At 45.6% G+C, this 16,914-nt stretch overlaps 1 protein-coding gene across 2 annotated transcripts in view; it reads right to left on the reverse strand.

Moving 5' to 3' along the window:
- Positions 1–16,914, reverse strand: part of LOC119456817 (uncharacterized) — a 76,031-nt gene that overhangs the window by 20,836 nt on the left and 38,281 nt on the right. For both annotated transcript variants that reach the window (XM_049664991.1, XM_049664994.1), the window contains one exon: positions 15,068–16,153. In XM_049664991.1, the coding sequence (XP_049520948.1) occupies positions 15,258–16,153 (896 nt within the window). In that variant the 3' untranslated portion in view covers positions 15,068–15,257. The remainder of the gene's footprint in view (positions 1–15,067; positions 16,154–16,914) is intronic.

Here is a 16,914-nt window from a genome sequence, read left to right on the forward strand (position 1 = left end):
CAATGTGTCATGTGCAGTTATTCGAAGTAATTCGTCGACAAATTCAAATAGCTTACTGTTCCTCGTGTCATCTACATGGCATAGCACGTCCACACTCTGATTACATATTGCTTTTCAATGAACGCCTGCACATGTTGGAATTTTCAGCTATACGCGAGCTGACCCCACAGGAGAAGATAACCATACATGACGCTGTGCTGATAATATCCCAACCGGCAGCGTCGATAGCTTCGCAAAATATTACGAGATAGCTTTGGATTTGACCTTTCCTCCATACACACCCAAGAATTTGGGACATTGCCCCCGCGGCCATCTGTCGATTTTCACCGCAATGACCCGGCGTAACTCAGTCGGCAGTACTTTTAAAAATGATATTGAAAAAGGCCGCTAAATTTCAACAACTTTCGGTCAGCACCGTCGAGAGGGTACGCCCTTCTAATAACATGTGTATGTTATTCCTAACTTTCTTGCGGCGGTATAGCACTGTATTAATCCTGATGATCAAAACTCAGCAGTAACGCAGTGAGGGCGTTACGATTAAATACCACGAATACGCATTTTAATCAAAGGGCGTGCCCTCTCGACGTTGCTATACTGAAAGTTGCGGAAATTCGTGAGGCCTTCTGAGAAATTCTTTTTTTTTCTGCTTTCAATACTGTTCATCGAGTTACGCTGGTGCACTGCTGTAAAGTTCGACAGATGGCCGCGGAAGGGACAATGTCCAAAATGAATGGACATGAAATGCATGTGAAGCAACGTCGAAGTGCTTTCACCACAGACAATCACCGAACCGATGAATAACAGGAAATGTATTCAAAGAATACGTGAAACGGTCGCGACTGATGGTCACAGGATTTCGCTTGAGGCTTTCGAGTATCCAAAGCATGCTACAGATGAGGAGCGCCTTGGACAAGAACGTGGTTTACTTAACCCAACCTGGCTGTTTCACTTGCCGAATGGTAGGGTCCATGGTCATCAAAAGCATAGGTTCCTACACGAATTACATGAAACAGCTCCGGTGCTAGTAGCTGCGGGAGCTGCAAGTATGCTGGTTCAGCCATCATGGGGAGTAAACATGCGGTAGCCCACGAACTTCGTCCTTCTGGCTTCAGAATTTGTGACTTTGCAAATTGTTCATTTTCAAGAAAATATTGCGTTATAATTACTAACTATGTGTGTGCGCCTAGTCTTAATGCTTTCTGCGTTTAGGACATTAGGAGTTCTTCAAATTTAGGCCAATAACGGCAGATAAAGAGCAGTAAATGGAGCCTCAAGAATGCCTGAAGCCACAAACACGAAGATGAGGCACATCCATGTGCTCTAACCATCCTCCCCATGCAAGCTGAACGACCGGGGTGCCAGAGCTTCCTCTTGTGAATTTAGCAGGAAACTGTGTGATCAATAGCGCGCCTGATGCCAGGGAGCGCATTTGAAAGGTTTTTGAAAAGCACTGGTACACTAGAAGGATATTGGATGCACATCACCATGTTTTACTGCGTGTGCCTCATTCGTGCGTCTGCATTAAACAGAGTCCTGTACTTTCGGTATCCGCGGACTCTGGTGCGAGTAAAAGGTTTCGCTGAAGACTTCAGCTCTTGTGTCGCTGCATATTTTGAAGCGAAGCTTTCTTCGCCTCTTCTTTCGACTTTTCCACTGCTGCTGCTGCTGTTGTTGCTGTACTGCACGCCGCGTCGTGGGGTGGTTTTATTTATGTTTATATAAACTGAACTGGCTATCGCCAGCATCTGACGAAAAAAAAAGCTTCTCTTATTTTTATTGCAGCATGAAAACGTTACTGCGCATAAACTTGATGTAAATATTAGGAGAGGGGCGTAATTGGTATTGGCGCTTCATGTGTGTATGTGTGCCAACTTGCAAACCTCTTCCAAAATCTGTTTCACCAACTAGCCCAACAAGTAATGCGCCTGCCTCTTTGGAGAATTATTTTAGCCACGTAACTATACCAGGTGTGAACTATACCGGCTGAACGGGCGTGTTGGTAATGTTGCATCTTCGGTTAGCAGCGCTCTTTCCTGTCACTTCTCCTCTCAATTCCCATGTAGATCATCGCGCTGCTAACCAAAGATATACCAGGTGTTTCTGCTAAGACTTTTACCAATATTTAAAAATCGCCTGAGGCAGGTAGCGCCATTAATTCTAGTCCTTGAGCTGGTCTGCTCGAAGAGGCGGATATTACTTGCACGAGAAATCGAAATGCATAATCTACAAATTACCAAAATTTACTAATTATGTTTTTAACTAATTGCCTTTCAGCCCATTTGCAATTTACAAATTATAACCGGGACGATCGCAAGGCGAACTCACCTAAGAAGAATTGTGTGGAATTCTGTGGTATTCTGTGTTGAGATATGCGCTATCAAACTTGCGGTAAAATTGCACTGTCCGTAACTAACACAAAATTAGCTGGACATTTTGCTGGACGTTTAGTTGGACATTCAGCAATTAACTGGACGCAGCTCATTCATCGAAGCAATATTGGGTATGACACTAGCTACTCATGGGGCCACCATACAAAAGGTTTCTCCTACCTTCTGCTGTACACTGCCCAGGCTAAATGAGTCAGCGAGACATTACTTATGGAACCTGGATGATTCACGGAATGCCTCTTTCTCTCGACATGTTATTTGGTCTTTTTATTGATAAGCATGGCAAAAGCAATGTTTGCGCACTCGGCTTTAAACACATTCACTGTTACTGTATATGCGTTATAGTGACGGCCAGTATTTTATTCCAGAAATTACTATGGGAATATTATCACCAATGCATAATTTACGCAGAGAGATAGAGAAAACGAAAACGTTTAATGGAAGCTGAAGATGTCAGCCCTAGTTGCTATATGCAGGGCTTGCTACTTGAGATCAGCTGTTTGAAATGATATGAAGATGATAGGACTACAGTAGGGGAGGAAGGCAAAAGGCAAGAATGAGATCTAAAAGTTTAAAGAAAAATCTAGAAATATATTAACGAATGGAGTCCAGATGACTAAAAGGAGGTCAAAGAATATAAGTCCTGAATGACGTAAGTATACCCGCAGGGCATTCGTGGCTCGGACTTCGTCACCACTTCTGTCCCAGGGCCCTAAAAATCACTAGCCCGTGTTTGACCACGCATACCAAGTAATGTCTCCGTTGCTAACCACGCGGTGGTATAGCGGCGGTAGTCACAGAGCAAGTGCCCAACTCCACCGGGTAGCATAAACTTGTTGGTGCACAGCGGAGAACTGCCTTTCCTGATATTGAAGAAGAGAAAAAACGGTGCAAGGTACATGAAGTCTCAGATAACGAAGGATGCCTTCAACTTGGTAGCCTAGTCCCCGGGGGGCGCAGTAGGGGCTCTGCGGGTCGATAAGATAAAGAGGGGCGTACTGGCGATCAGGGTAGGTGCAAAAAACAACAGGCGTTCGCCATCCGATGTGCGAGAGCTCTGACGTCCTCACAAAAAAGTGGAATCTGTTAGCGGATTGCACAAAGTGCGCCTTCTTTGCAATGACACCTGTATTCGCGTTTCTTACAACGCCACAGTGTACACGTAACCACTGCAGCATGATCTTGTGACTTTCATAGGCCACTCGGGTGTGTATCGCGTTTATTTAAGCGTAGCTGACCGCGCCGATTGAGTTCCCTTTCATGATACCAAGAGATAAGCTCGAGTCTGAAAATTGCCCACTTTTGTGCAGGCTGATCATAGACAGGGTGCAGAGCCGTCCGAGTGACTGTCAGCTCAATTGTAGCAGACGATGTCCTATGGGGCTGTTTCTGGTGATGAATCCACTACACGGTACCCATATGCCTATATGGCTGACGACTCAAAATTCACAGAGTCATCGGTGTAAATTTGGGTGCGATAACTGTAATGCATCGTCATGTATGTTAATGTAAAAAATACGAGGACAGCAGCAGACACTGACTTTTTACCGATTCTTAGGAATGTTCTGAATACGTTCCATCGAGAAAACTGCCACGGCGGAAGTTCTGCTAAAACAGGATGCCGAAAGTTTGGGGAGGTGAACCTTGACTTGCGCGAATGAGATAGTTGCCAAAAGATGTTTGTAGCATAACTTCACGGGTCGAAACCTATTTCAGAGGTATTCCTGCGTTTCAAGAATGGAAACTAGCAGACATCGTTCACCCAATGTAGATGTGCATTTGGTGAGTCCCAAGCATATTCATAGCGCTACAGCTTACGTACTCTCGATAATTTTCAAATTTCAGGCTGCTTCGAGACAGTGGCCGCAGTGCTGAATAATGAGCGTAGAAGGCCGTTGAAAAGATATTTATGAAGGGTGAGATTGAACAGCGCCCTACGTATACCTTCCAACATCCGCAAAAAAAAAAAAAAAAAGAAGGAGTCATGGTGGGATGTGTGCAGTATCTACTTTACAGGATACTGTAAAGTAGATACTGCACATACCTTTGCTTACTCTTTTTGAACTCCTTTTGATGGTGAAGTAAGAAGTAACAGAGCGTCGGCTACGGGTACTCTACGGCAGGCGCAAATACACTCACATCTCAACTCCACGATTCTCAGACAAAGTAAAATTGCTCTGCAATGAAACAATCGGAAAAATTCATTAGCTACTGTCATTGTCCAGTTCGGCAAGGGGAAATGTTCCTTTATTTTATCTATTTGGGGAAGAGAAAAAGTTTCAACATAAAAAAACAAGAACAGCCCGGAGGAACGTTTTGCAGATAGACGGCCGATTGAAAATGCCGCGCTATCGATTTCCATGCATGACAACGATACTGTGGAACATAACGCGCACTTAAATGCCACGCTTTGCGCACCACTTCACTCTATATGGCTCACCAACTACGAATTACGTTCACACCAATGAAAAGCACTTCTACATACACAATATTAAAAAAAATCCCGACCAAGCGGAGGAGCAAGACATGGTTCGAGCGACGCACAGTCGTAATCAGCCTTGTGAATCCGCTTCTTCTGGCTGCACATTTAGCTCACACGCACACAGAAAGATTCCTGTTCCTTGCGTGCTGGGTTCATTTCACAAGGAAAGCAAAGTTAAAATAGTGTACATGTGAGAGGTTTTGATATCTGGCACAGGCGCTCAGCGAAAAGAAAGATAAAAAATATGCGTGGAGCACCAACAGAGTCAAGGCAGCCCTGTATACGGAGAACTCGGCGAAGCATCGTGTAATCACTTAATCGATATCGTCCAATGCCTCCTTTGCCCCATCCAGTGGTGCATGACCTTTTTCACGGCTGATCGCTCACTGTTGGTGTTTCAGTATTCCGTCATTCTGCGCCCGCAGAGTCTGCAGCCCCGTAGTTGCTTGGTTGCGTCGGTTTTGTATGCTGAATGTGTGCGCTATGTTTGTGGCATTTGTGACTTCGTATGTCCCTTCACGCTTTTCCGAATCGTGAAGGCCACTAAGACACGATAAGACGAAGGTGGCGTACTTGGATCCTTATGGGTGTTTGAAGAGGACTGCAGATTTTCTGGTCAGCCCCGCCTCGGAGGTTTGAAGGCAGCATTGCCGGACAGCGTCATTATTAAGGAAACGAGCAGCAATGGCAGCATTTTCGTTAAGGCAAGAGTTTTCACGTTTTATTTGCCTTCTCGCTTATCATAAAGCAACGCATACCTGATTGTGACTATTACATGCCTGTACTTGTGCTTTGAGTCGTATACACGAAGGCATGCCTGCTCGTTATCTAGAAACAACCACGAGAACATGGTATAGCGGTATAAAAGAAATACAGTTAATCCTCGATATAAAAACTTCATTATAACGAAATTCTCTGTATAACGAAGTATACATTAAAAATGTCTTGTTCATAGAAGCCCATGTATTTAGAACTTCTATATCACGAACTGTCTTATACGCGATTTGAAATTTCACTGCCGCCGCGAAGGAATACCGACGAAATAAAGGGAAACTGCCGCGGATGCAGATGGTCAAATAGTTGAATTTCATGCGGGTGATCGTCAACGCACCTGTTAAATCACACGTTGTGCGACAGAGAGCGGCCGCCGAAGCAAAGCTTCATCTTTGCTGGTTGCGGCGAGTTCAGCTGGTGATACACTATTTGCGCTTTAGTTAATATATGTACTGTTTTCATCAGTTGTTATTGCACAAAACGCAACTTTATAACATTGATATGTATTTGGGGAACTTTACTGACATGTCTCCTGGTTTCTGTTCTCATACAATGAAATAATGTTTTGGTTTAATGTTCCATTTATTGTTCTAAATTGTGATATGGGGAAATAAACATTTCTCCCTGCAAACTTTGTCCATTTCAAACTGATTTGGCAGGTTCCTGGGTAGTACTGCACCTATCCAACCACAATTCTTGCGTGAGGTTGAATCAAATTTTTGTTGCTTACCAATATATTCAGCTCGTGTCTGAATTTGATGTGAGCTTGTACTGGGCGCTTGTTTTTTAGTATATCTGAGTTACTGAACTTTGGCCCGAGTTCAATCAAATAGGCAAGTCTATCGCTATTTGTGCTTGTTTTGTGCACACACAAGCACAAATATTGGTGCTTGTTTGTGCATGTTAGGTTTTAACTGACTTGATTAATAATTATGCGTTCGGTTTGAGCGTTTGGATAGCTTTTTGCAGGATTTGTGACTGCAACTTCATCCCGGCTTGTAAAAAAATAGTCACTAAAAGCTTGTTTTAGAATTTGCTAGTGCCGGGATGTCCAACTTTAAAGGCATAACTAAAATTCTTTAAAGTTGGACATGCCTGCTCTTGTAATTTCTTGAACAAACTTTGTGGTAGTGCTCACTCCAGGCTTCCAGAGTATGTATGTCTGGACTATGTATGTCGAAAGCCTGAAAGGGCATCTTCGTTTGCATGGAAGTCTTACGTATCGAGGGTAACCCTTTAGCAGGCTTGTGACGTTACGTACAATGCACTGGGGAGCCTGGAATGAGTACTGCTACGTACATAGGCATAACAAGAATCCTTTAAAGTTGGACATGCCTGCACTTGTAATTAATGAAACAAACTTTCAATTATTATCCTCTTTTACAACCAGAGGCAAAACAGCCTCAATAAGCTGCGATACAGTAAAATTCCCACCACTACAGTCATTCTAACCAGCCGCAACAGCTGTAGAGCAGTTACTTACTTCTCTTCTGCGCAGTAGACCTAAATTACTCTATGGCTACTACTCTCTCCGGAAGTGCCCGAGTTCACATACGCTACCCCTGATAGAGTGCATGTACTCTAGAAAAAGCACAGTATATCTTATATGGGACAAGCAACTATACTCCACCGATAGAGCCGCTTTTAGAACTTTATGGCACCTTTTGTTTTTAGAGTGCAGGAGAGATGAAAGTTTACTCTTCACTCATCGAAAATGCGGAGTCCAAGACACGGACCAGTTGAATGTTACGCACAGTAATGTATGGTTGTGCACGTAGGGTATTTCACAGCCCTAAATCTTCAGCGGATACAGAGAAACGGCGCGCTTGGTGAATGAAATAGCTACACACATCTCAGTTTTTGTTTTGTTCTGCCTGTGTCTCTCATCATTTCTTTATTTCCTCTTTTCTTTCCTCCTATTTTCATTTCCTCTATTCTCTCCTCTCCCTGTCGGTGGCAGTTGTCAGCTTGCTCCCTCCCTAGCTATTTTCTTCGTGTCCTTGGATGTATATGTGTACAAACCAAATAATAATAATAATAATAATAATAATAATAATAATAATAATAATAATAATAATAATAATAATAATAATAATAATAATAATAATCTCAGGTGAAATTACGAGAACATAGTTTTTCAGATATCGCGACATCGCTGAGATCACCATGTGTAGCTTTTCACTGAGATTCCGAGGATTCTTGCGTGATGCCCAGATGCAGATGTTTACGGCGTGCAAAGGATCCTAACTGCTAGTGGGAGAACCTTTGCGATACATGATGAAGAGGGTAGAACTCAAAAGACCACCTTGAGGAACACACTGCGTAATATCATGTCGAGTTGTCTCTCTATGTGGCCTTTACATGTAAAATATTTTTAATTTATTGGCATCAAGTAGCTTTACATTATGCAAATCTACCAGGTAGGTAATCGCACAGCCAAGCGTACGCTCTGCCGCGCAGTCGTATTGCTACCATATATCTCCAGATATCCTAATAGGCAACACTGTAAAAAGTAGCTTTTATGTAAAGACATCAGTGGTGATGATCCTCATATAGCTTTCTGGCCTTTAACCTCTGTTGTCAAAGCAATGACGCTGTCAATGCTGTTTCTGGTCCTCCTGAATTCTGACATTTGTGGGTACACCTTTCTGCTTTCAATGTACTAAGCAAGACCCTGCAAGCCATAGTTTCCCTTACTTTGACGAAACAGCTAGGCAGTGCGATAGGTCTATAAGAGGCCAAGTGATTCGACGATTTACCAGGCTTCAAGATCACATGAGCAATTTCCAGCAGACTTCGACAGGCCCAGTCTGCCACGAGCTATTGTATATTTTTTTCTAGAAGCTCCTGTTGTGCTTGATCTCCAAGGTGTTTTAAGTGACTGCAAGATTTCACCTAATTCAAAGAAGCGGCGAGTTCATGCTTGCTCAAACATTCATCAATCCGTATTGTGTTTCTCGTTAGGAGTGTGTCAAAGCCTCTGAGGATATGACCCGTGCTCCACTAGTTGTAGTGATTCTTGAGAATAATTATTCGGTGACGTGTACTTTTCTTGCGTCATGCTGTAGAGATACTGACTAAAACTGATGGAGAATAGGCTTGCATTTGAGGCACAGAACTATCGTCCAGATGCGCAGATCGAGACGCGAACAAAATTTTCTCCATGTTATCCAGGTTCTAGTAACGTTAATTATGTCCACGTACCCGCCTATACGACCGCCTGCCTGGTGAGCGACGCTTAAAGCACTGTGTGACCAACATGAACCGGGATGATTTTAACCTCAGATGGAAGGCACCAGTGCTGATATGAAGACCCAAGAGGGTATTCTGTCTACTATGCCCATGAGAAGTACCAGTGCAGCTTGCACCAAGGTGCTCGCTGTATACCGGAGAACTACTCGATTGATGACGTCGAGTACGAATGCCTTTTCGTGCGGTGCGGAGGAGCGCCGAGAGATGTGCGCATAGAACTCAGTCGCCATAAGATGTTCGAGTTGCTAGACGCACGCGAAAGAAGATACAGAAGCAAATAGATAAAATAATTTATGTAGTTGACGCAGTGTACGTCTTATGTAGCGTACGTCAATGTTTACAGAGTATATAAGGCAAGACGTGTGCAAGACGCAAGCTTTAGAGCCTTGTTTCTTTCTTCATATTTCTTTCTAGTTGCTTTACTTAGGTTTGATATTTTATTTTTCAAATGATATGTCATTGCTGTATCAGCGTTAAATGATTTGTAATAGCCGGCTCCTCGCTGAATAGACCTCTCCAATCATAATACATATTTGTGCCTCTGCTTTTCTGATTAGGCTGAAACAGTGTAAGCAAATGAACACCAGAGGACTGCTTAGGCGTTCCTCGTACATTGACGTGATGTTTTGTTTTTCCTACCCGCCTGAGAGAAGTGGGGTTAGTGTAGAGGACGCTTTGCTTTCGCATGGTTCTACTGTTACGAATCGCGCTTAAGGACAGAGTCCTTGAGTACAAGGCGATTCTCGTCCGGAGTCGCAACCGCCACCACTGGGTCAATCATAGCGCTCCCACGGCACACCATCAATCTCTGGCGCCCTCAGTAAACGTGCAACGTGGCGTAACAGCGAAACATAAGCCCTGCGCGTGGAGTAGGCTAAGCGCATCCTATACAGCTGGGCGCAGGTCAGCAGGCACTGCGAGACATGCCTCTTGTCGCTGGCAAACAGGGACCTTTCGCCGAGGCTCTTCTTACATTACTGAGTCATAGAGCGCAGCCGTCGTTCTTAAAGACTTCGGCTGCGCATTCATACGCATGCATATGATGATTCCATGGTTAGCAAAAGGGCCGTTGTCCCTGCAAAGCATGCGTAACAACCCCGCACATTGCAATGTCACGCCGTGCTCTTCTTACTCAATGGCGCTGCCTTCATGCCTACGGGCGTGGGAGTTTTGGTTGAAACTGGACGCGCGTTGCGCTCAACGCAAATATCCACAGCATGCAGCGACACGTATGCCCAACTTTTAGCCCCTGATATTCACACGCAGGGCATGCATGGTTACGCATTTCACGTCAACCTGCACGTCAAACTGACGTGGCGTTACAGCATTACAACAGGCCATTATGTTTTCTTTGTTTTCATTTTTTTGTGTCTGTTACGGAGCGAGGAGTGAAGACGGGGAGGAGTCAGTCGCCGTGTTTGCAACTATCTTCAATGATTGATAACCTCGGGTGCAGCCTTCTGCATCTACCCCGGTTTTTAAAGCCACAACATATAGAACAGCGAAAGAACTCCATTAGCATAGTTTTTCTTGATAGATGATCCTAATTAGCTAACGGGTTAAATACTGCGAAAGTATCGACAATGTTGGGCCAGAGCAACGGTGACGTAATGAAAAACGCACTTGGCACCCTGGCTATGCCTATGGCTCACAAAAACTTATAGTATTGGTAATTTTAATAAAATGGCTATATTTGTAATGCATGTGCTGTTTGTGCAGGTAGTTTATGCTTTTCGGTGTACATAATCTTTACGAACAAGTAAACTCAACAAATACATGAAAAAAATTGCTAATTACCTTTTTTATAATTTCGCAATTATGATATATATATGTCCATATCAGAAACTTGAGGGCAAGCGTACTCGAAGGCAACGCCATTTTGTTTGATGCTTCGAAAACGGCTTGTATTCCAAGATATATTCAGCGCCAACTTTGACACTCAGTACGCTAATTTCGCCATTCAGAGGCAGGTTTCTCGAAGCAGGTAATTGCGGTGAAGGGAAGACGCTATAGTCATGCTTCTGCAATCCGGGAGCAGGAGCACAGCAGTTATAATCTTTGCCTAGCTTTTATACTGGCGTGCTATGCGAATCAGTTACGTCACAAGGGGGGGGGGAGAGAGAAAGATGCGAGGGCGTCAGTCGTGTTTGTGTCGAGACTCTCCGCCGCTAAGTATAGAAAATTGGTTTACTTAGTGCCAAAGTTAATGATGAATATCTCGCAACACAAAAAGCTTTAGAATTATAAGTTTTCTTATAATAGTTTGTCGTCAAATTTCTAATCTAAATGTATACTGCAATCGCTTAATTAAAAACAAGTTACTTAGCATCTCTTTGTGAGTTATGCATTTAGCGACGCTCCTTAATCGCGGCAATTGTGTCCGCCAAAGTGCATAAGCGACCTCTGCACGCAGTATTTGCATAGCTGGTATAGCCTTTCTACTAAAATTAGTGATAGTTGAACTTTGAAGGCTCCGTATATCGTTCTCTCTGGGGTCCATTATCATGGCACGAGAGCAGCTGGCTAATTTAAATGTCGTCACCGTCAAGGCCCGTACTTACAAAGAACTTCGTACGCCCCTAGTAAACACTTCGTATGAACAGGCGCCAGCCAATTGTGATATTGAAGAGTTCCATGAATTCAGCCCGAGGGTTATCAAAGCGAAAGCCTTAGATGGCTCATGGGTCATAAGATCTGACGACCATCCTGCGTTATGGCACCAAAATTCAAGTCTCAGTGACGTCTCAGACGCATTAACGAAACTGTTGTCATGAGTAGAAGCAAGCTCGAAATGACTATGGAAGGTACGAACATAGTCACATTTGTTGACGCATGCTTCAGTAAGCCATAGATTTCTTTATCAATAAAAGTGCTCGATTACATCTGTTCGCGTTGAACTAACACCCTTCTAAATAATCACTGTGGCCACAATAGTGTCTGTGTGTGATTTTCCTGGTTTTGTTCATATTTGCCGAGCAACATACACGTGTCTTATGACGTTTTGGGGAGCATAAGTACGCCTGCGAGAACTGGAAATAAATCTGTTGTTGACAGTTAGCACTGTGTCTTTGTCTAATGTGCCTTTCTGTGTCACTCTCATTCTGCCTGCGCTACAAGAAAGTAGATGAACCAAAAAGAAAGCGAAAGCCACGACCGTTCTAACGTGCCATTAACCACGCAGAACCAGTGGCGATGTCTAGGCGACCGAAAAGGAGAAAAGATAAAACAAGTAGTAAAAAGTAAATAGAAAAACAAGTAAAGAGAAAACAAGTAATAGGAAGTAGCAACGCATTCCAATGAGAATGTCAAAGTAATTTAAATGAATGTCTCGTGAGCGCGCAGGCGTTCGCCTTCATACTCTTTAGCGTATGCTGAAATGACTGTCAACTTTTATTCAAAAAAAGAGTCCGTCCAATAGGGTGATTCGTAATGACAGGCGCTGATTAATTGCGATAGTAAGCAGCGATATAGCCAATGCGGCCAGTGAACGATGAACAATTCTTGAGAAAGAAAAAAATTGAATATGGCCCCAGGGGCCGTTCTTACGCTAGAGTAGTTTTTTACCAAACATCATGACTGGTTGACAAATTCTTTTGCGAACAGTTACAGCGTAAGAACCTTTTTGTAAATACGGGACCAATGGCAAATGCTACTTACGATGAAAGCATTTGTAAACTGACCTGATCTGACGTATTCACGAGGCAGCTTTTACCCTAAATTACTTTGTAAGAAGTAGTACCTGTCAATTAATGGTGCCAGTCAAAATATTATAAACGAAATACGCCGGCAGATGAGAAACAGCTCTTCTGAACGAAAATATTTATGAATTCGGCTTACGACGCTGTGTTTCATGCTCCCAAGGCATCGCATGGGCTACTTATTATTATGGGTACCTTAAGTGACCTAGTTGTATCAGCAACGAAGTCAATGCCTGTTAGTTTCATAACATTGAAAACAAAAAGTCATTCTCAAATAATGAACTCTAAGGGTAAGTAAAAACACTAAAATTAATAACATTATTTCGTTGACATGGGTTACGTGCGCGTAGTTGGTAGAAAAAGCTGCACTAACGGGTGAGTGAACAACACTGGCAGTGCATTAGTCTTAAATAAGGCTTCACAAATGATTTTGAAAAGCCAGTGGCATCCTTCCTTCCCCATTTTACTTTGGCATGACTGCCACTGCAGACCTTCGGCTAGACCAGTCGGTGGTATGACCGCACCTCTCCATGGACCCCCTCGCCATTTGTCTGGTTCCTCGGTTTCGCACGATACAGCCTCGCCTTGCTAGGCAACACCTGCAAAACGAACCTGCGTGTACTCCAGGGACTACAAGCTCAAACCCCAAGGACGTGTCTAGATCTTCTGAAGTGTGCGTCTAGAGCGGCAACGACTGTCATAGCACGAGATCACTCAATATCAAAGTACATAGCCGCCGACGCTCTCAGGGTGCATATTCGGCACGTTGCCTGACTACCTTCCCACCATCTTGCTTCCTTACCTGCAGATAGGGGCCACACACAACTTTCAGTCGTATAATTACTGCCAATCGTACCACGTTGCCATGGAACTACATGTTTGCAGTAAGACCATCCTCACCCCTATGGTGCCTGCACAAACCTGAAATACGCCTCACCATCGCAGGAATCACGAAGAAAGCTAAAATGCCTTCGTTTGCCCTGAAACAGGCCACATTAGGACTTTTACATAAGGTGCCAAGTGGCCGCGTACGTGCTGACATCGATGGCTCAGTCACACCTACAAGTTCAACTGCCGCGCTGATGCTTGTGTTTAATACTTTTCTTTTGTGCCAAAATTTCAGGATAAGCAACCCTTTGTCAGGACGGCGTCCTGAGACCTTGGCACCTTACACCACGACGAGGCACATATCTACATCGAGAGCGCTTCCTTGTCTTGAGTCGATAAAGAATTTTCTGGACATTATTGAAATTCAATTTTTTGTTGCAACAAAAATAAATTAGCGCTTCATTTTCCACCACTAATTGTTCTCATAACTCCAACCTCGTCTTCTTTTTTTATTTATATAAGCAATGGTTCCAAACATTGGAGTTATATTTCGAGTACAAAATCAATACTAAGTGCGACATATACAGCCGCTAGCACTCAACACCAACACAAGGCTAAATACAAGCTCAATACATTGTATATGATGTGGGCATTGTACATGTGTTATGTACATTGCGAAAATTGAACAATTTTTATTACGATGAAGTTTTATCCGAAATGCAGAAGATGAGTACTGCATAACAGAGCATTAAGCATGTCGGCGTGATCACACTCGCTTAACAATACGAAACCGAATTCAAACCTTCGTGAGGTTGCTGTGTGCGTCACATTTGTGTCGGTATTGTTTTTAATCATAAGCATACACTCGACTTTTTCACTCACAAACCACGTCGCATTCTTTTCAGAACACACAACAAGAGATAGTTTAAGAAACACAATCCGCTGGCGCTATTAAGAAAAAAAAAAAGATTTTTCTGTAGTTTGTTTATGCCTACAGACATAGCAGCCTTGCGCTCATGTTGGACATTCATAACCAGTGGGTACAGCAGAGGCAGTCAGCTCCAGAATACAAAAATAACAACCGTATTTGATACACAATTTCAAACAGACATATGAACAGAATAATACTGAGCATAAAGGTGACCATGACACCACGAATACCACGTAAGAGCATTATTAGGTTACATTTCGATTTTTGGTCTGGTTTCCTAAGGGGGGTTGTGAGCAGACAATGCAATAAAGAAATGATTTCGCGGCATTGAAATCGACCACGCCACCTTGTTGGCCCTACTATTTCACTGCAGCCACGTATGAGCTTAAAGGTAGCCTGCCTTCGACTTCGGTGCTTGCTTTCATTCCCTCTCATGTTAATTCCGAACTCACAGGGACACACGTTCCGGAGGCAAGGTGACTCACAACATGCATACGAAAGCGGAACACAGGTGCACCAACCTTTACAGAGAAACACCGCCCGATCACGTGCTGTGCACGCGGTTCTGCCGGCCCAGCTACGGCGCGCGTCCTCGGTACGCAGTCGTGTCATGCACCGGGTCGGCCATCGGCTCTGATATGTGCGGCCGGCACGAGAGACCCGCTGCCGAACAAATAGGAGGGCGTGGGGTTCGGAGCCAGAGAGAGGGACTCACCGACGAGATCCCATGCGCAGCACTGCGCCGAGCAAACAGGGACTGCCGCGCAGCTGTGCGCTCGCCGATAAACGTCCGCGCTGTTTTGAAGAGCAAAGACTCTCTAGTTTCATAGACACAACAGCTGCTCCTCGCGCCTGCTGCCACGCTGAGCGCAAGCAGCGGTAGTGCGCGACGCCCGGGGTGCACACTAGCGGTCGGCACAGCCCAGGGGAGCAGCGGCGGTCGACGGGGGCGAGCAGAGAAGAAGCTCGGGTGCCGACGATCGGCCCCGCGTCATCCGGCCGCCGTCATCGCCCCGGCGGCCGGGAGACGCGACGCCACCGGCACCAGCGCGGAGATCGCCGGCCAGCACCGCGTCGTACGAAGGCGGCTCGCAGCCTCGCGGTGCGCACTTTCCGCCGCCGCGCGATACACGGGCAGGATGCACGGGCGAGGCCCCATCGAAGGAAACACCTGGCAGGACGCTCGGCCCGCCCATAGCGTCGCGTTCCGTCGAGTCGCCGGCCGACCAGATCAAATAGTTGGCCGCCGAGCCGTGGGCATTTGGGAGCGTGTAGACAAAGCGGCCCTGCAGACGGTCTTGCTCACCGCGGTCGCTCCGCGGCAGCTGCGCGCTCAGTTTGCGCCCGATGCGGGGGTCATTGACACCGCTCGATTCAGGGAGGCCCTGGCTCGGCGTGAGCCAGGGAGAAGGGAGGCTCCAGTGCCGTCGCGGCGACGTTGGCCGTGAACCGAGGGTCGGCGTCACGCCGCCCTCGTCTTCCTCGCGATGCGCCATTACCGCCTCGTAGGCCGGCGGCCGGTACTGCTTGGAGGCGCTCGCATGGGTGGCTCGCGAGTCCATGATAAGCGCTCCCGCGACGACGACCACCATGCCGCAGATGATCAGCCCGAGTCCGAGGCCCCTGCTGTGCATCGGAAACACGGCGATCCCGGAGCACACTAAAGTCAAGCTGATCAGGAAGATCAGGCCATACGTCATTTCACGACGGGTGCGGCGCCGGGTCTTCATCGCGGCGGCCGATGCCAGACTTGGGCCGCCAGCAGCGCCGCGCGGCTGCCCACAATTCTGCCGTGGTGTTCCTGCAAACACAAGAGTCAGTCACTCTTTCGCAATCAGCATTGGCCCTGTCAACACTAGGCAGCGGAAGCGTGACTGAAACGGTAGATAACGCACTCGAGGAGCGGTCTTCTCCACGCCCCGTGGGCCACAAAATGCATCCTAGCTCTTCATTGCTGCATTATGAGAGATAAGCATGCCTCTGTTCGCTCGTTTTGACAATAAAGACTCGTCTAATGCTTCCATGTTCTAAACCAGCCGGCTACTTCCGCGCAAGGAAATCGCAGGCCGCGTGCAGTGAGCAACCCGAAGGCAGTCGCCCTTTGTGTCCGCGTCAGTCAACATTCGCGCAACGTTATCACTTCAACACGGGTCGCCGGTTCACCTCGGGTTTCCAACGGTTGTGCAGCACCGAATCGGTCAAGTGAAACTTGTTTGCTGGATGCGATCAAGTGGAAAGACATGCGGTCCGGCGAACCTGCGCTGTCCTGACTTCGTGTTTCTAATGAGCCGTCGCTTCTTAATGAGGCGTTGCGTCGTGGCAAAAATGTCTGAGCGCATCTCAACGACTACACAACGGCATGTCGAACTAGTCAGCGCTCAGGTCTATCAAATGAACTGCTTGTGCAAAACTGCCCAAACTGGTCTCGAGTGATCCCGTAGCTATATCAGACAGCAACGCCTGGTTATACATACTCAAACAAAATGTCTCCAACACAAGTTGCCAGCCGCGACATGTTCAGTGATTTCTATTGAATCATCCGCACTGAGCGGGCAGAGAGAC

The sequence above is a fragment of the Dermacentor silvarum genome, chromosome 1, assembly GCF_013339745.2.
Source record: "Dermacentor silvarum isolate Dsil-2018 chromosome 1, BIME_Dsil_1.4, whole genome shotgun sequence".
Classification (NCBI taxonomy): domain Eukaryota; kingdom Metazoa; phylum Arthropoda; class Arachnida; order Ixodida; family Ixodidae; genus Dermacentor; species Dermacentor silvarum.